The sequence below is a fragment of the Camellia sinensis genome, chromosome 14 (genome assembly GCF_055761805.1).
Source record: "Camellia sinensis isolate YWXY chromosome 14, ASM5576180v1, whole genome shotgun sequence".
NCBI classification, from domain to species: domain Eukaryota; kingdom Viridiplantae; phylum Streptophyta; class Magnoliopsida; order Ericales; family Theaceae; genus Camellia; species Camellia sinensis.
The window spans coordinates 46276392-46296245 of record NC_138974.1 but is presented as its reverse complement, the minus strand read 5'-3'; the positions used below and the strand labels follow the sequence as shown (position 1 = coordinate 46296245).

Here is a 19854-nt window from a genome sequence, read left to right as displayed (position 1 = left end):
AGCTCGTTCTCATCTCGGGCGTCAAGTCCTTTAATGATCATGGCGTCCTTCAGCTTGACTTCCTTGAGTGAGGCGACATAACACTCCCTGGCTATGGTCTGCTCCCCTCGTACTGTCCCGACCCCCTGGTCGGTGGGAAATTTTACGGCGAGATGGTAGGTTGAAGTGACAGCTTGAAGGGCGTTGAGGGCAGTGCGACCAAGGATGATGTTGTAGGCAGAGAGGCAGTCCACCACAAGGAAAGTGAGCAACTGGGTAGTCTGCCGTGGGTATTCGCCGATGGTGATGGAGAGATCGATGGAGCCGATGGAGGTCACTCGGTCTCCAGTGAAACCGATCAAAGGGATTTAGAGGGGGGACATGCTTTCCTCTCCAATTTTGAGCTGGCAGAAGCAGCTTAGGAATATGATGTCTGAAGAACTGCCATTGTCGATGAGGACCCGTTTGACCTTATAGTTGGAGAGAAGGGCAAAGATGACGAGAGGGTCATCATGAGGATAACGGATGCCAGTACAGTCGGCGTCCGTGAAGGTGATGGGTTCTGTCCACTGCTTGGGCTGTTTGGAAGGTCGGTTTACCGTGTCCACTGCTCTATCCGAGCCTTGCCTTATCTTCTTGAGCTCTGCCCTCTGAGCGGAGCGGGATGGTCCGCCACAAGCAAGGTCACCAGAAATGACTCGGATTTCACTAACTGGCGGAGGAGGATTACCTGGGGGCCGAGGCTGGTGGGGGGAGCAGTCACGGCCTTGCTTAGGTTGGGCTGGCTGCCGGGGTGGGGTACGCCGGCGGTTGTTTCTGAGGAGCTCGGTTCTTTGCCTCTGTTGTGGGCGGGTGTCCGTGAACCGGCTGAGACGCCCTTGGCGAATGAGGGTCTCGACCTGATCCTTGAGGTTGATGCAGTCATTAGTGTTGTGGCCGTGGTCTTGGTGGAAGCGACAATATTTGGACTGGTCTTTCCGGTTGGAAGGGATCCGTGAAAGCAGGGGCCATTTGAGGGGGTAATCCCGTTGGATTTGGTGGAGGACTTGTTCCATGGGAGAATTAAGGGGTGTGTACCGCTCGAACCGACTGGGCGGTCGAGCCGGTGCTGACCGGTCTGTGCGAGGAGGTCGGTCGGGATATTGGGGCGTTTGGCTGTTATACTGGGTGTTTCTGGATTCCGAGTCTTTTCTCTTTTCTCTGGGGTCGGGTTTTTGGATATTGGATCCTGCCGAGCGGCTAGTGAATCTTCGGCATTCATATGCTTCTGGGCCTTGGATAATAGGGCTGCCATGGAGGTCGGGGGGTTTTTGGAGAGGGAGAAAAGGAAATCAGACGATCGTAGCCCAGCCATGAAAGCCGTGAGGATGACCTTATCGGCATTCTCCGCTACTTGTAGGGTTTCGGTGTTGAAGCGAGTAACGAAGCTACGCAGCGACTCCCCCTCGGTCTGACGGATATTGAGGAGTTGGGTTGCAGGGCGGCGTTGGCGCTGAGCTCCAATGAAATGGCTGAGGAAGGAGTCGCTGAGATGCTAGAAAGTGGAGACAGAGTCTGCTGGTAACTGATTGAACCACAGTCGAGCTAACCCCTTCAGTGTCACGAGGAAAGCCCGACACATGATCTCGTCAGGGAAGGCATGGAGGATCATGAGGGTACGGTAGGTCTCCAGATGGTCGACTGGGTCCGTCGTACCGTCAAAGGAGTCAATGGTGGGCATCTTGAACTTAGCGGGCAAGGGTTTGTCCTGGATGGAGGCAACAAATGGTGAATTTGCCATGGTAGAGGGTTTATGCTGAATATTCTGCATGACCCCTTGGAGTTGGAGCTTCATTGTGCGGAGCTCAGCGTCCCAGAGGGGAACGCGGTCACCATGGTTAGTCAATGGAGGCTGCACGCTGGTAGCCTCCCCTTCAGGGGCTGGTGCTACGACCGACAGATGTGGGGGTGGTGGTGGATTTATATGTGGGTGGGGAGGTTGCAAACCTTCCAAGTTGGGTGGATGGAGTTGTGGAGCAGTATGGCTCGGGGCTTTTTCTTGGTTGGGGGGAATATCTGGAGGTGGGGGAGGAGGCATTGGAAGGTTCCTTTGGAGTAAAGCATTTATCAAGGCCTGGTTTTGCTCGGCCATGCGGTTAATGCTGTTGGTAAGCTCGATAAAATACTGTGGTGGGTTGTTTGGATTGAGAGGGTCGGCTTGATGGTCGGCGACATTATTGTTAGAAGCCATGGATCTAGTCGTGACCATGCACTTTGACGGGTAGGAAAAAAAGGTTGTTAGAACGGGGCCTCCGGCGACAGTGAACACAACTGGCGCAAGGAGCAAAGCGTTCCCACAGACGGCGCCAACTGTTGATACAGTTTATCCCCGGTGAATGGAGCGAACTGGTCCAAGCTCCTCAAGCCTAAGCCCAAATGATCAAGCCCACCGGATACCCTGCAAACAAGTTCAACGGGGAACGGGGTAGTCCCCCAATGAACCCTCCGACGGTCAAGTTAGAAAGAGAAGTAGAGTATATGGAAGAAGATTAAAGATAGAAAGCTTAACCTTTTTCTTGTCTGCAACGTTCGCTTATATCCTTTGGCAATCATTTCGCTGTCCCTTCCGACCTGCTCTCCTTGCCGAAAGCCTATGCTGTAGCTTACCTTGCTCAGGGTAAGGGGGTCCTGTTCCGGCGGAGAGGTGTTGTCGTAATAAATGCTGTGATGGGCTGCATTAATGGTGATGTGCAGTGGCAATAACTTTGCAGATCTTTGTCTGCTGATGTGGTTCGTCCTTCTCTTGCCGTGTGTCTGAATGTCATTGGCTCTTTATGCCATGTTGGACTCCAGCTGTCCTGGACCTCGTCAGCTGGGTTATGCACTGGGCTTCAAGTGATGGGCCATAGGTGATTCATGGCCTTTATGGGCTTATACATGTCAAATTTAATTTTGACAATTCATTATGTGCCACATGTTGACTGTTCCAAAGCTTTCTTTTAAGTTTGGGAATATCAACACGACAATGTGTTCGTCCAATTATTATAAGCCTCCGTTTGGGAAGTGGGTTGACTTTTTGACTTTTTGGCTTTTTTGACTATATGAGCCTAGACTCAAAAACTTAGTTTGGGAAGGGCTTTTGGCTTTTTGGCTTTTTTGATTTTTTTGTGAGAGAAGAGTGTAATAATTATGGGGTTGGATGGAATGTTTTGTCTGTTGTGGCTCATGAACCTATTCTGTCTTTTATGGCTCATTGAGCCAAAAAAGCCCAATGAGCCCTATTCTGTCTTTATTGTTTGAGTGGACACATAATATAGTGCTTTAAAAACACTAGATAATGGATCAGAAATTATTAAGTGAGACCCAATAATAATGTGTGCTTATTCAATTATATTCGTTTAAACGTTGAATTGGTTTCTACTTTATTTTTTTTTTTTTTTAAATTATGACATGCCCACTATTTTTAAGTAAACACATGATTAGATAGCAGTTGGAAACACCAAATAACTTTTCTCATAAAACAGAATCAGAAGTTATTTGCTGCAATACGAACCAATCTGAATCATTATAAGAAGTCAGTTGCTTTGCTACCATATAGACCAATATATAAAGTTAGAAAAATGTTTGAGGGCCTTCATTTCTGTGGCTCAAATGGCTCAAAATTGTCAAAACGATGTCGTTTTGGCAATTTTGATGTTGTTTTGTACTCAAAACGACGTCGTTTTGGCAAATTCGAGCCATTTGAGCCACAAAAATTAGGACCCTCTACCATTGTTGATAAAGTTATCAGATGCCATTTAAGTGCATTTGATCCCAAAAAAAACATAAAAAAAATTGCCATTTAAGTGCAAGGCCCCCAAACCAATTATATATGGACACAAATAGGCAGTATGCATATGACTGTAAGTGATTTTTATTGAATTAATGATTTTTAAAATGTATTTAAATTACATTTATTCAGTTTTTAACCAATTTTAAATGAAATATAAACAAACAGATTATGAATTGAGTTCAAATAATTAGATATTGACTCAAATGTCTTGATAGCATATGTGCTTAATTTAAATTTTTACTTATTTACTAAATTGACATTTAAGGAATATAATGTATTTTTTTATATAAAAAATAAAAATCTACAGGAAAAATAGTGTTTACTGGAGTGCACGTAATCAAGTAAAAAAATTCAATTCAAATTTGAGTCATGACTGGAGAAGATATGAAACAATGCTAAAATTTGAAAAAAAAAAAATTGTTTGTTTAATATAGTTCAACAAGTTTATGGTCTATTTATTTGAAAATATCTTTCACAAAAGCAGCAATGTTTGATTCAAATGACCCTTCTTTTTCAATTGCTCGTCGACAAATCTCTCTAATTTCTCTTACTCTTTTCATCATCTCTTTCCTCTCAGGATTCTCCAAATTCATAAACGTTTGTACGAGCTCAGCAATTTCCTCTCTCGTCACCAACTTATCAATCTCCCCATCTTTCTTCACCTTCCACCCAATCTTCCAATCTTCTACAATAAATTTACTGATCAGAATTTGATCCGCAAGCAGAGGCAAAGTAAGGAATGGCACGCCTGCAAAAACACTTTCCATAGTCGAATTCCACCCACAATGAGTCCAAAATCCCCCAACTGAAGAATGGCATAACACCTTCAATTGGTCACACCAAGGCACCACCATCCTTGAACTACCACAAGCCTCCTTTAACCTGGACGCTTTGTCACGCGCCACCCACAAGCACCGCACACCACTGTCCCGCAACCCAGCTACAATTTCATCCATTTGGTCACTTGAAACAGAGAGGAAACTTCCCATCGAAACGTACAAAACAGAGCTCTGAGGTTGAGAGTCTAACCATTTGAGGTAGTCATGATCGGTTTGGCTAGCGATGGTGTGAGAGGTAGGATGTTCAAGATTGAAGTAAGGTATGAGGGGGCCAACAGAATAGATGGGAATTGGAAATTTGAGTTGCAAAGCATCAACAACTGGAGATTCGAGCTCGTAGATAGAGGAGAACAATAGATATTGTGATTTAGGCATTTTGGAAATCATGTGAAAGGCTTTAAGCAAGCCTTGTTTATCCTCCACGTGGAAGATGGTTGGAAGATCTGCTAATCGGATTGGAGATAGTCCAGGAATGTACTCCACCCGTTCTTCTCCTCTCTCTATCATTTGATGGAAGCATTCAAGTCAATTTCATCAATGTCATGTAAATGGAAATAGTAATGCTTACAAACAGAAAAAAATCTAACCAGAAATATGATTTTTTTTTTTCTTATTATTATTTTTTTAATTATAGAGAGTGAACATGTAATCTAGTAAAATTGCTTCTCATGTCCAACATGTAACCTGACCTGTTATTTATTGGATCATATACTAGAGAGTAGCTAGTTGACCCATTAACATTTCAATTTGGGCTGCAAAATTGTTTTGGGATGAATAATGTTATATTCACACAATTTTTCTCTCCGAATTCTCTCCGAATGAGTTTCTTACCAGTAAAAAAATCAAGGAGAAAATTTATGTGAATGAAACATTTTTGTTTTGAGAATTGGATATTTTGATTTTCATTTTAAGGAGAAAATGTGTGTGAATGAAACATTTTTGTTTTGAGAATTGGATATTTTGATTTTCATTTTGATTTTATATGAAACGATGTGTAAAAAAATAAGAAAACTAATTGATTTTTTATAATATTTTTTGGGTTTTTGAATGTTTTAGACTATTGCCAAAACAGTACAAAGTAAAGTTGAGTTTTGTAAGTTTAATTCACTAGAATAAAATTAAAGTGAGGCAGAATGAAATACTTATTTCTTATTCTTTTTCAGAATGACCATTCAATTATAATATTGAATAATAATTCTATTTTTAATGTTTTTTTTTTTTTTAAATAAACAAAGCGTAATGGTAAATATTCTAATGAATAATCATTACGTTATGCTTTTATGGGAGCCTTTTTGACAAACTTTCTTTTTAATGGTTTTATTCCATCCAATTCATAATTTTTTTTATTATTTCATTAGATCTTATTTGAGATAAGAAGATTAAAACAACCCTAATCTCTCATGCCCCTATTAATATTGATATTTAATATTAATTTTTATTATATTTTGGCAGTTTCCATATATCAGTATATGTTATTATATTTATATTAATTTGAAATGAATTTTTGTCATTGTGTTGTGAATTATATGATGTGAATATTCATATCATGTAATTAAAATGAATATTCACATCATTATATTCACATTAATTTGAAATGAATTTTTCTCATTGTGTTATCAATTGCATGATATAAATATTTATACTAAAACATACGAATATGAATGTTCACATCACTACATGTTGTGATTAAGAATGTGTTGTTAATTAAAAATAAAAATGTTGTGAACATTTACATCACTACATTAGATGAGAGAGAATTTTTCGGAAAGATATTGTGAACGTTCACATCAGATAAGAGACTGTTCACATTATTTTAATGCGTTGTCAATTAAAAATATATGATTTCCAAAGTGCCTCAATCAAAATATCTATATGTGATTAAGAATGTGTTGTTAATTAAAAATAAAAATATTGTGAACATTTAGACCATCTCCAACCTTGAACCAAATCTGGCATCAAATTTAAAATTTGGTGAAAAAAACGTTTTTTCATACTCCAACGGTTTCACCAAATTGATATCAAATCGAGATTTCACCAAACGTTTCACCAAAACGAGGACAGGCTCCGCATTTCATCAAAACACTGTGCATAACCGTTGGGGGAGACCAACCGGTCGACCAGCCGATTGACCACCAAAAGGTTCAAATAGTTCCAAAAAAAAAGGTCAAACAGTTGAAAAAAAAAAAAAAAAAAATTGCCTTACCAGTCAACTAGCCGGTGGACCGGCCGGTCGACCACTAAAAGGTTCAAAAAGTTCAACCAAAAAAAAAAAAAATTTGGCTTAACCGGTCGACCAACCGGTTATCCCAGCACAGATTTGATGAAAAATTGATGAAAATCAACCTTTGGAGCACTCGGTATCAGATTGAGGAAAAAGTCATTTTTTTACTCAGATTTGATGAAAACTTTGGTTCAGGGTTGGAGATGCTCTTACATCACTACATTAGATGAGAGAGAATTTTTCGGAAAGATATTTTGAACGTTCACATCAAATGAGAGACTGTTCACATTATTTTTAATGCGTTGTCAATTAAAAATATATTTACATCAGATGAGAGAAAATGTTCACATTATTTTTAATGTGTCGTCAATTAAAAATATATTCACATTATATAATAATATCAATGTTATTTAATTTGTGTATGAAATTTTCTATGTCTTGGTCCTTTCTTTTCTCTCTCCACATTAAATATTAGTATTAAATATAAGGACATAAGAGCCTAAGAAAATAATATAAATAAAAAAAAAAGGATTTTTATGAAATAAAAGTATAAATATAAGTGAGTTAAAAAATTCCTTCATAAATTTCTTGAATTAGTACACTTCTAAATAGGATTTATCAATAAAAATCCCTACTTTTATTCCAATGATGTAAATACTTTCTTATTAGACTCTCACTTATTTATGTTAACCGATTAAAATTAATTTTTTGATGAAAAATAAATTCACAAAAGGACTTAAATTTTTTTTTCCCACAAAAAGGGAAATCAAACGAAGACCTAAAAAAATTATCTTGGTGATTAAAATTCACTACATCTACATCAAGTGAAATTTTTAATCAAATCTAAATTGAAAAATGACTAGCCCAACCGTACATTAACCACATTTGAAGATGTAGCGATGTAGTACAGCGAGTTAGACCATCTCCAACGGTTTATCAAAATTGACATTAAATTTAAAATTTGATAAAAAAATTACTGTTTGGTATTTCAACGGTTGCACCAAATCGATATCAAAATGAGATTTCACCAAACAATTCATCAAACTGAGGACAGAATACTGATTTCATCAAAACACTGTTTGTGACCGTTGAGGGAGACCAACCGGTCAACCAGCCGGTTGCCCGGCCAATTGACCAACCGGTCGACCACCAAAAGGTTCAAACAGTTCCAAGAAAAGGTTCAAACAGTAAAAAAAAAAAAAAAAAAAAAAAAATTGCCTTACCGGTCCACCAGCCAGTTGACCAACCGGTCGATCACTAAAAGGTTCAAAAAGTTCAAAAAAAAACAATCAAAAAAAAAAAAAAAATTTCGCCTAACCGGTTGACCGGCCGGTCGACTAACCAGTTGTCCCGGCGCAAATTTGATGAAAGTTCACCGTTGGAGCGAGTGATATCAGATTTGGTAAATTGAGTTATTTTTAACTTAGATTTGATAAAAAATAAAATACACCGTTAGAGATGCTCTTAGACCATCTCCAACGGTGAACCAAACCTGGCATCAAATTTAAAATTTGGTGAAAAAGCCACTTTTTGAAGCTCCAACGGTTTCACCAAATCGATATCAAATCCAGAATTCAGCAAAAATGGTACCAAACTGAGTGCAGGCGAAGCATTTCACTAAAGCACTGTTCCTAACCGTTGGGATGAGAGGAACGGGTCGACCATCCGGTTGACCAACCGGTCGCCCCGGAAAAAGTTCAGACAGTTCATAAAAAGGTTCAAACCATTCAAAAAAAAAAAAAAAAAAATTGCCTAGGTGGTCGACCACCAAAAGTTCAAAAAATTCAAAAAAAAAGGTTCAAACAGGTAAAAAAATATATATATATATATTTTTTGCCGTTACCGGTTGACCGGCCGGTCAACCAACCGGTTGACCAACGCAAATTTGATGAAATGGATTCGATGTTGAACCGTTGGAGCGCGAAGTATCAAAATTAAGAAAATGACCCATTTTCGACTCAGATTTGGTGAAACATTTGCTACACCGTTGGAGATACTCTTATGCATTGCTGTGACGTACCTGATAAATCAATCGGGAAATGCCCGTTCTGGACGAGGAGGTCAAAATGGTACATTAACGAATACACCGACGCCGGCATCGGCCAAAGCGAAGCCACCGGAATATTCCTTCTGTTCCCGACTTCAACCGCCCAATTCAAGAAAGCATCGGCTACGATGACAGTCGCCGGCGTATCTAGCCGATCGAGGAGCCGTTCAAACGGCTCTTCCATTTTCGTCATGGTAGCTTCGACGAAGGCGGCCATGTTGGCTGCTCGGACCAGCTCCGAAGGCAAGACGTTTGGGATGGTGCGGAATCGGATGTTGTCCGGCTTGGGATCAGAGCCGATGAAGCCGAGCCACTCCTCGGTGACGACGAAGGTGACGAGTATGTGGTGGCTCCGGGAAACCAGTAATTTGCAGAGGTTCATCATGGGGTTGATGTGTCCCCTCCCTGCGGAAGGCATAGCCACCACGTGTCTTGTGGCCATTGGTCCAACACTTTCCGGAGCCATGACTTTTGAGTTGTATTGTATGAATCTGAGAGAAAATGGAGTCATATTCACATACGTCTCTGTATATATATAGTGGACAACTAGAAAGGAACCATCTTGTTGCAGCGTGATTATTGGATTTACGTGGTTTTACGGTATTATAATTGATAATAAAGATATAGTATTATAATTATATATTAGGTGATTGAGGGATTTGAAAAGTATGGTAAATGATAATTAGGTCAAGTTTGGCTACAAAGAAAAAAGTGTACTTATTTTATCTTTTTATCTTTTTTGGGTCACATCAATCAACATCTCCTCTCTACTTTTTCTACACATAATACAAAAAAATTCAAAAAATACACTTATTTAGTCTTCCCAATAGAGTATGAATATGTAATATTTTCTGTGCGCTGTGAGAGATTTTCTTGGTGATTAGAGTTACTCAATTTGATTGATATTTTAAAAATTAATTTTTTTCATTTTTTTTTTGTGAATTTTTTTAAGTAATTTTTTTTTATTTTTATATTTTAGATGGACATAATTTAGATGTACTTAAAAAATAAAATAAAATACTACAGTTTCTATATCTAATGATGTGACGCTTTATTAAAATATATAAGTCAGTTCTTTCTCTCTCATTTATTCTTTATCATCAATTAATTATTTTATTGACATATTATTAAATCTAAAAAATAAATTTTTATATTATTTTTTAATAAAATATTTATAAAAAAAAATATTTAAAAAAATCAATAACGAGAGATACTTAATTTTGTGATTGATTTTGGGAATATACAATTGATTTTGATGATTGAGGCGTAGCAGAAAAATCAACGGAGGTTTGTTAATTATTGTGAGCTTACCTAACTCTGTTGACAAAAGCAAAATGAAATGAAAATCAATGGATGTTTTTTTTTGGACTGGTTTTTGTGTTAAGATTTTTTTAATTTGGTTTTTTTAATCTTGTTTAGTTTTGTTTTTAATTTTTTTAATTTTTATGAAAAAAATATATAATAATTATAAATAAAAAGTAATATTTTATTTTATTAACTTTTATAATTAATTTTATCTTTTTTGATAATTTAATTTTAAAATAATTGCGAAATGAAGGCTAACTTTGACTTCAAAATAAGAGACACGTGCGTGACCAGGTCTAACTTTGACTTCAAAGTAAGAGACACGTGCATGGACCATATGTTTGGGTGCCCCGCCGCCCCGGGCCGGGGGGTGGGCGGTTGAGGGGTTTGGTTTAGGACGCCTTTAGATTGTTTCGGATGACTTAAATATATGTATTTTTTATCTTTTTAAAAATATATATATATAAAAAAGTAGAGAAATAATATAATGGAAAAAAGATAAAAAAATAAATTATTTTTGAGTTACCAAACTTGACCTTAGTTTACTTTTATAATCGCAATTCTAACCCCAAAATAATAATAATAATAACAACAAGAGTGCTGGGGACCCAGTGGGGGGTGACCCCAGCTTCACATGTCTTGCTGTGAGAGCAAGACTGAAAAAAAAAAAAAATTTTGAACCAATCAAAAACCAGTGAGGGTGATGGGGTCAGCCCCACTGAGGGTCTGAGGCATTTTCCTAATAATAATAAGAAGACGGGGTAAAATTCATAACCAACCACGTAATTCAAACTCTCGATTCAAAATTTATGATTAAATTTTTTTTTAAATTCTATTTGAAAAAAGATCAAAAAAATATTTTTTTATTTTGTTCTTTAAAATTATTTTTTATTTTATATTATTTTGAAAAAATACTTTGTTTATTTTTTCCAAAAAATATTTTGTTATTTTTGTAAGTATTGACCAAATAATTTAGGAGATTTTTTTTAAGGTTCTTGGTATTAAGAATTTATAGCATAGAGTATATTCAATATTTTCATAATATCTAAGCTCCCTCACAAATCAATCTAGAGAAATTTCAATTCAAATAATTTGTCTGGACTTCCTACTCTCCAGAGAAATTCCCGAATTTCTCTGGTTTGTAATTTTTGTAGTTTTCTCTGGACTTTCTAAAGAAATTCTCTCTAAACTAGAGAAATTTTCTTTACGTTTTGAACAAACCAAAGAAAATTGGGCTAACTTAAAAACAAAAAAAAAAATCCCAATTTTCTCTATGTTTTGAACAAATCAGAGAAAATTGGACTACTTAGAAATCAAAAAAATCACATGTGATTATTTTAAACAAACCAAAGAAAATTGGTCAACTTAGAAACAAAAAATAATTACAATTTTCTTTGTGTTTTGAACAAATCAGAGAAAATTGGGCTACTAAGAAATCAAAAAATAATCACAATTTTCTCTGTGTTTTGAACAAATCAGAGAAAAATTGGGCTATTTAGAAACCAAAAACAATCACAATCACAATTTTCTCTGTGTTTTAAACAAACCAGAGAAAATCGTGATTGTTTTTCCTAGTGATTGTTTTTCTAAAAAGCATTTTATCAAACAAGTTAGCTCCAAAGCTCACAGTTATATATTTTATAGTTCTAAGAAGAGTTTTGTCAAATCAAATCTCACAGTTATGTGTTTTGGAGTTCTAAGAAGCGCTTTATCAATCAGATTAACTTCATAATATATATATGTGTGTGTGTGTGTGTGAAAAAGAGAGAGAGAGACCTAGTTCTAGGACCAATAGAGGACGGAGTCGGAGTCGGAATAACTAAAAGAAGTTTACTAGGACTTTCAAACATGAAAGTGATAGTATCACTTCTATCATGAGCTTTGATAGTGATGATATCGTCGTTCACTCCCACAATTAGGCTATCTTCTCGTCACGATATGCTTTGATTCCAATGTTAGTGAAATCATCCATGGATAAGGATGCTTTGAGCTTCGCTTGACAGTGGAGAGAGAGTTAGAGAAGACGATGACGATGAACTCCGGCGATGGAGGTGGAGTTCGTCGAAGAGAGAAGAGCAAAGAGAAAGAGAGAGAGGGGAAAAAAGGGAGAGATAGTTTGATTTGAGGGGATCAAATTTCTCTGTAATATATGAGTGTCAGGGGTTGAGGGACCTTAGATGTCATAAAATAATATTGTGAATCTCTTCCATTATTAAAAATAGGAGAGGGACTTTAGACTAATTTTCTCAATAATTTATTATGATTTAGATATATATGGGTGATCCAAAAAAATTTAAAATTTTAGAAAAATAAATATTTAAAAAAAGTAAAAAAATATTTAAAATATTGAAAAAATTAAATATTTGAAATAAAAATTATATATTTAAAATTAAAAAAAATAAAATTTTCTTAAATATTTAAAAATAAATAATTTCAAAGAATTTCAAAATACATCTCAAAACTTTTTTCAAATCTCAAAATGTTTTTCCAAACTTTTTTCAAAATTCATAATTTTTTCTTTTCAAAATTTAAAATATAACTTAAAATTCAAAATATAATTTCACACTAAAATCATAATTTTAAAATCAAATCAAACGGAGTTAGTTTTTTGAACTGCATTAGATTAACATGGCGTCAAAATTTGACACGTGCATGGACCAACATATGAAGTTATCACATGCTGCAATATGGAACCAATATATGAAGTTACCAATGCCATACAGTGCAATGCTCCCCAAAGCAACCATAAATCATATATGGGATACAAATTCGCAGTACGCATACGGCTGTAAATGAGTTTTATTAAATTGAGTAGTAATTTGTTTAAATAATTTAAAATTTTATTGAGTTTAAAAAAGTATTTAAATTTGATTTATTTAGATTTTGACTGATCTTAAATAAATTTTAATTAATTCATCATGAGTTGAGTTCAAATAATTTAATCTTGCCTCAAATATTCTAATAGCATATTTGCTTAATTTAAATTTTTCCCTATCTACAAAATTGAGATTTCAAACATATATATATTTATTTTTATAAAAAATATAAATATAAATCTACAAAAAAATATTACTATTACAGTGCATCTAATCAAGTGAAAACATCTATTTAAATTTGAATCGTAACTGGAGAAGAAGGGATGAAGCATTGTTAAATTTTGATTTTTTAACATGGTACTACAAGTTTATGGACTATTCATTTGGAAATATCATTGACAAAAGCATCAAGGTTTGATTCAGATGACCCTCCTTTTTCAATTGCTTGTCGACAAATCTCTCTAATTTGTCTTGCTCTTTTCATCATCGCTTTCCTCTCAGGATTCTCCGAATTCATAAACGTTTGTACAAGTTCAGTAATTTCCTCTCTCGTCACCAACTTATCCATTTCCCCATCTTTCTTCACCTTCCACCCAATCTTCCAATCTTCCACAATAAATTTACTGATCGGAGTTTGATCCATAAGCAGAGGCAAAGTAAGGAATGGCACGCCCGCAAAAACACCTTCCATAGTCGAATTCCACCCACAATGAGTCCAAAATCCCCCAACTGAAGAATGGCATAACACCTTCAATTGGTCACACCAAGGCACCACCATCCCTGAACTGCCACAAGCCTCCTTTAACCTGGACGCTTTGTCACGCGTCACCCACAAGCACCGCACGCCACTATCCCGCAACCCAGCTACAATTTCATCCATTTGGGCACTTGAAATAGAGAGGAAACTTCCCAACGAAACGTACAAAACAGAGTTCTGAGGTTGAGAGTCTAACCATTTGAGATAGTCATGATCGGTTTGACTAGCAATGGTGTGAGGGATAGGATGTTCAAGATTGAAGTAAGGTATGAGGGGGCCGAAAGAATAAATGGGAAATGGAAATTTGGGTTTTAAAGCATCGATGACTTGAGCTTCGAGCTCAAATATAGAGGAGAACAAGAGATATTGGGCTTTGGTGACATTGAAAATCTGATTAACAGCTTTATACAAGAGTTGGTGACCCTTCATGTGGAAGATGGTAGGGAGGTCTGCTAATCGGATTGGAGATAGTCCAGGGATGTAGTCCACTCGCTCTTCTCCTCTCTCTATCATGCACGCACGGGATGGACACCAAGGATCCTCTAGAGTGAAATTTTCCTAAAATTTCTTAGAGTGCTATATTGTTTGGTTGAGATTTACTGGCAAGTCACATCAAAAAAATTGATTTGACTTGCCAGTAAATCTCAACCATACACTGTAGCACTTTAGGAAACTTTAGGGAAAAATCACTCTAGAGGATCTTTGCTCCGGGATGGAAGCACATAAGTCAATTTCATCAATGTCATATAAATGGAAATAGTAATGCTTACAAAAATAAAATAATCAGAAATATGATTTTTTTTATTTTTCTTTTTTTTCTTTTGTTGTTGTTGTTGTTGTTGTTGATGATGTTGTAAAAATATGTAAAAAGGTGTAATCGAATTGTAATCAAGTAAAATTGGTTTGACATTTGTTTAAAATACGAATTGTTTTCTGTGATTTGAAAAATTACAAATACTTCCCTGTTTGAATTTTTTATTTAACAGAATTAATTAAAAAAGTAAAATTTTTAACTGTTCACATATACAATAATAAAATTATTTGAATTATTAATTGAAATAAAATTTTAAAATTATTAAATACCGTTAATTAACTTGATGATTTATTAATAAAATGATCTATTTGTTATGAAATTAGAAACCTTAGGAGGACATAATGTAATTTCTAAAATCACAAGAAACTATTTGTAATTTAAATAAATCTCGGGGGTGTGTGGGGGTGTGTTTGAAATTTACCCTATCAAATATTAGAGAGTAGGCAGTTGACCGATTAGCAGTTTAATTTGGGCTAGAAACAAAAGTAGAATTGAGTTTTGTTATGGTTTTTATACTTAAATTTATATAAATTAAATTTTAATTCAAATTGAAGGAGACATTTTTACTTATTCAAATTTAGAGAATATCTACTTTACGGTGGCTTGACATCTTTTAAATTTACAATAATGCTAGGTATCATGAAAATAATGTCATGAAAAGTTTTCATGAAGATTCTCCATCCTTGGATTAGATTATAGTGTTTGTAGTGTTTTATTGTATGTTATGCATTCACCATTGGATTAGTTTCATGAAGTTTTTCATGATATTTATTTCATGATATGTAGCATTACCCTTAAATTTATAGCCCAATCACTCATCAAATTTTTACTTTACCTTTGCTTCGCACTCAACTTTGAAGTTAGTTTATTAACTTTTAATTTCTTAACAAGAAATAATTTTGTATAATGACTTTTTTTCCCTGTAAAATGGAAATCAAATAGAGACTTAAAATATGAACTTGGTCATTAAAATATACTACAAATCATACCCCAAAAAAGAAGAAGATAACATACATCTTCATTCTTTTTATCTTTTACATGAATTTTTTTATAAAAAGTCACAAAATTATTTTTAAATATTTTATTTTTTTATCTCATATTTTAATAATTAAAAAAGTTACTCTTCAAACTAACCGTAAAACTATATCAAATGCGGAAATTCTATAGAGCGTGTATGCATCATAGTCATTTCACTACAACAAAAAACACAAACGGCGACTAAAAAAAAAAATTCGTCGCTGAAAGTGCATGAAATGGCGACTAAAATGGAATTAGTCACCGAAAAGCAGGTTTTTAGCGACTAAAAGGGTTTAGTCGCCGAACAGCGTGTTTTTAGCGACTAAAAGGAAGTTTTGTCGCCTAATATACGGTTTTCAGCGACTAAAGTTTGTTTAGTAGCCAAAAGTCACGGTTTTTAGCGACTAAAATAATTTAGTAGCGAAAAGGTAGGGTTTTGGCGACTAAAAACAGGTTTAGTCGCTGATTATAGCAGTTTTGCCGACTAAAAGCAATTTAGTCGCTGAAAGTGGAGGTTTTGCCAACGAAAATCCATTTTAGTCGCCGAAAGTAGTGGTTTTGGCGACGAAATTTCTGTTTAGTCGCCAAAAGTGCTGATTTTTAATTGAGAACTTGTTTTTTTAGCGACAAATAAATAATTAGTAGCCCAAAATAATACAATTAGCGACTAAAAATGGTTTTAGTCGCCAAAAGTCACCTAATTTTTTTTTATTAAATAATTTATTTTTTGACAAAAATTATATTGAATTAAAAAAATTATATTTATAAATATTATTTTGTATTAATTGCGGTTAATATAGTATATAAATAATATATATTGCATATATGATCATGTGATGATGTACTGGCATAGTGGAGGGAGTGTTGTGCAAAGGGTGCGCAAGTTCGAAACCTGTTGGGAGCAACGGAGGCGAAAATTTTTTTTTTTCTGAAAATACTTTCAGCGACTAAAGTGAATGGTCGCCAAAGGTATTAATAATAAAATAAAAATGAACTATTGGCGACTAAAAGTTTAGTCGGCAAAGGTATAATTTCCAATACAGAAATTGACTATTGGCGACGAAATATTTAGTCGCTGAAGACATATATATTGGCGACTAACAGTGTTTTAGTCGCCAAAGGCATTCGCGACCGTTTATTGGCGACAACACGGGCGACTAAACTTTTTTGTCGGGAAAAGTGAAATTTTGACATTTGGCGACTAAAATCGCCAAAGGTGTATTTTCTTGTAGTGTTTGGTTAGTTTTTTTTAAGTACCAGTTCTTAGCTTATCACTCCTGTTATATACGAAATAATTATAGATATTTATATTTATTTTAGATATTTTTTAATATATAAAATATTTGTTTTAGATTTTTTATAAAAATAATTTAATAATCTTATCACTAACTATAATGTATCAGAGAAATTGAAAAGGGTGCTGCTGTAACTATGCACGGGTTGTATCTATAATTATTTTTATGAGGTGATTTTGACCAAAACTCTCAAAAGGCATGTGGATTGGAAAAAATTAATAAATACTAATCAAAAAATTTTGACCAAATCAATAAATACTGACATTTATTTATTTTTTAATAAAAAATTTTTAAAAATTAAGATTGAGATATTGAAACTCCTCCAAAGTTTGGGGATTAGAAATCCCCTTTTTCTTATATATAGATATAGATATAGACGTTATTTATGATAATTAAACTTAACATTACCTATCAAATGAAACTAGTTCTCCAAAAAAAAAAAAAAAAAAATCAAAATGAAACTTTTCATTAAATCTCTAAATTGAAATATGAGTAGGAGTAACCACATTTGAAGATGCAGCGATGTAGTGCAGACAGTTATGCTATGCTTTGACGTACCTGATAATTCAACCGGGAAATGGCCGTTCTGGACGAGGAGGTCAAAATGGTAAAGTATCGAAAACACCGACGCCGGCATGGGCCAAAGCGACGCCACCGGAATATTCCTTCTGTTCCCGACTTCAACCGCCCAGTTCAAAAAACTATCGGCTACGATGATACTCGCCGGCGTCTCTAGCCGATCGAGGAGACGCTCAAACGGCTCTTCCATTTTTGTCATGGCAGCTTCGACGAAGCCGACCATGTCGGCGGCTCGGACCAGCTCCGAGGGCAAGACGTTTGGGATTGTGCGGAATCGGATGTTGTCCGGCTTGGTGTCAGAGCCGATGAAGCCGAGCCACTCCTCGGTGACGACGAAGGAGACGAGTATGTGGCCGCTCCGGGAAGCCAGTAATTTGCAGAGGTTCATCATGGGGTTGATGTGCCCCCTTCCGGGATAAGGCATGGCCACTACGTGGCATGTGGCCATTGGTCCTGTTAATGTACACCTCCTACACCACTAAAACCTACCACTACCACTACACACCTCCACTACTCCTCACCCACTCCACCTACCACCTCCACTTTACCTACTACCACCACCCACTCTACACCTACTACTCCCAAAACCTCTCTATATATAGGACTTGTAATATACAGATACAAATATCAATATATACATCAATCTTGTAACAACAAATCAATCAATAATACATGTGTTTTAACTTGTAATACGACTTTTGAGGGCTCGATATCTACATCCATGTATATTTTTTGGGCAGCCTATATACACACTCATACAGTGTCTTTTACACCGGTCAGCTTTATCACTCCCTTTTCAACCTCAAATAGGTTTCTATCTTCACACCTATTTGAGTTTGAGGGGGGGTTATACCAGTATCATGTATCATGTTCAAGTCACCAGTATCATGTATCATGTTCAAGTCACCCCATGGCGCACTCCCTAAGTCGCCCCCTTGGTGCACCACCACAAGCTTCAACAACGGTCTGACACGACCACACAGTGTCTGCTACAACGGTCCGACATGACCCCGTAAACTGTCTTCTACAACGGTCCGACATGACCCCGTAAACTGTCCTACTACATCGGTCCGACATGACCCCGTAAACTGTCTTCTACACCGGTCCAACATGACCCCGTAAACTGTCCTGCTACATCGGTCCGACATGACCCCGTAAACTGTCTTCTACACCGGTCCAACATGACCCCGTAAACTGTCCTGCTACATCGGTCCGACATGACCCCGTAAACTGTCCTGCTACATCGGTCCAACATGACCCCGTAAACTGTCTTCTACATCGGTCTGACACGACCACACAGTGTCTGCTTCAACGGTCCGACATGACCCCGTAAACTGTCTGCTACAACGGTCTGACACGACCATACCGTGTCTCCTATCCTGTTTTATTTTTCAGTTTATTTTTTCTGTTTTGTTCCTCTCTCCAAACTCAAGTTGGCTAGTGTCTAACCTCCTTGAGTTTGAGGGGGGCTGTTAATGTACACCTCCTACACCACTAAAACCTACCACTACCACTACACACCTCCACTACTCCTCACCCACTCCACCTACCACCTCCACTTTACCTACTACCACCACCCACTCTACACCTACTACTCCCAAAACCTCTCTATATATAGGACTTGTAATATACAGATACAAATATCAATATATACATCAATCTTGTAACAACAAATCAATCAATAATACATGTGTTTTAACAGGTCCAACGCCTTCCGGAGCCATGAGTTGTATTGTGTGGATCTGAAAGAAAATGGAGTCTTTTTCATATGCGTGTGTATATCTGTCTGTATATGTAGTGGACAACTTGAAACCAACCACCATGCAGGGTGGGAGATTTTTTGGAACAGCAATGGTAGGTGTCATGAAAAGTCTTTCATGAAAATGGTCATGAAAGATTTGTGATCTATAAATTACACTTAGAATAAAGTACCACACACTAATCAAGATAATTTAAAAATCATAAATCTTTTATGATCATTTTCATAAAAAAATTTTATGATAGCATTTCTCTTTTTGGAAAACTCTCGAACAAGAGTTAAGTGGAAATTAAAATTTGTGAAGAGTAGAATTCATGTGACAACATGAAAATTTTGATTGATAAGAGTGAGTTTGAAATTAAATTTACATTTTTTTTTTTTTTGATTGCAATTAGAATAGAATTTTGTAGAATAAATTTAAATTATTGGAGGGTTAATATCAATCCTTGACATCCATTTGATGGATTGCTATGGTTATTTTGTATTTCTTTTCTTTTCTTTTTTTTAAGTATGATTTTGCTTACTATATCTATTGCTGTAACATTATATATTGAATAATATTAGAAACTATAAAAAAAATATTATGAAATACGTCATGAAAATTTCTTATTTTCT

The 19854-nt window shown here is 35.9% G+C and overlaps 1 protein-coding gene and 1 long non-coding RNA gene across 3 annotated transcripts; one reads left to right on the top strand and one right to left on the bottom strand.

The window, feature by feature from the left end:
• Positions 1–4210: 4210 nt before the first annotated feature.
• LOC114300289 (UDP-glycosyltransferase 87A1) lies at positions 4211–17929 on the bottom strand. Of its 2 annotated transcripts, XM_028245160.2 has the most exons (3): positions 17460–17598; positions 8871–9388; positions 4211–5129 (listed from the first exon to the last, which is right to left on the bottom strand). In XM_028245160.2, the coding sequence occupies exons 2-3, from the start codon at positions 9361–9363 to the stop codon at positions 4246–4248; spliced, it is 1377 nt and encodes a 458-aa protein (XP_028100961.2). In that variant the 5' UTR covers positions 9364–9388; positions 17460–17598; the 3' UTR covers positions 4211–4245. The 2 variants fall into 2 exon arrangements, with proteins under 2 accessions (XP_028100961.2, XP_082760530.1); XM_082904404.1 differs by lacking the exons at positions 4211–5129; positions 8871–9388 and adding an exon at positions 13335–14281 and having other exon boundaries at positions 17460–17929.
• On the top strand, positions 17794–19395 carry LOC145806716 (uncharacterized). The gene is made up of 2 exons (XR_014350186.1): positions 17794–17930; positions 19183–19395. It is a non-coding gene; the product is annotated as an uncharacterized LOC145806716 (long non-coding RNA).
• The last annotated feature ends 459 nt before the right edge of the window (positions 19396–19854 follow it).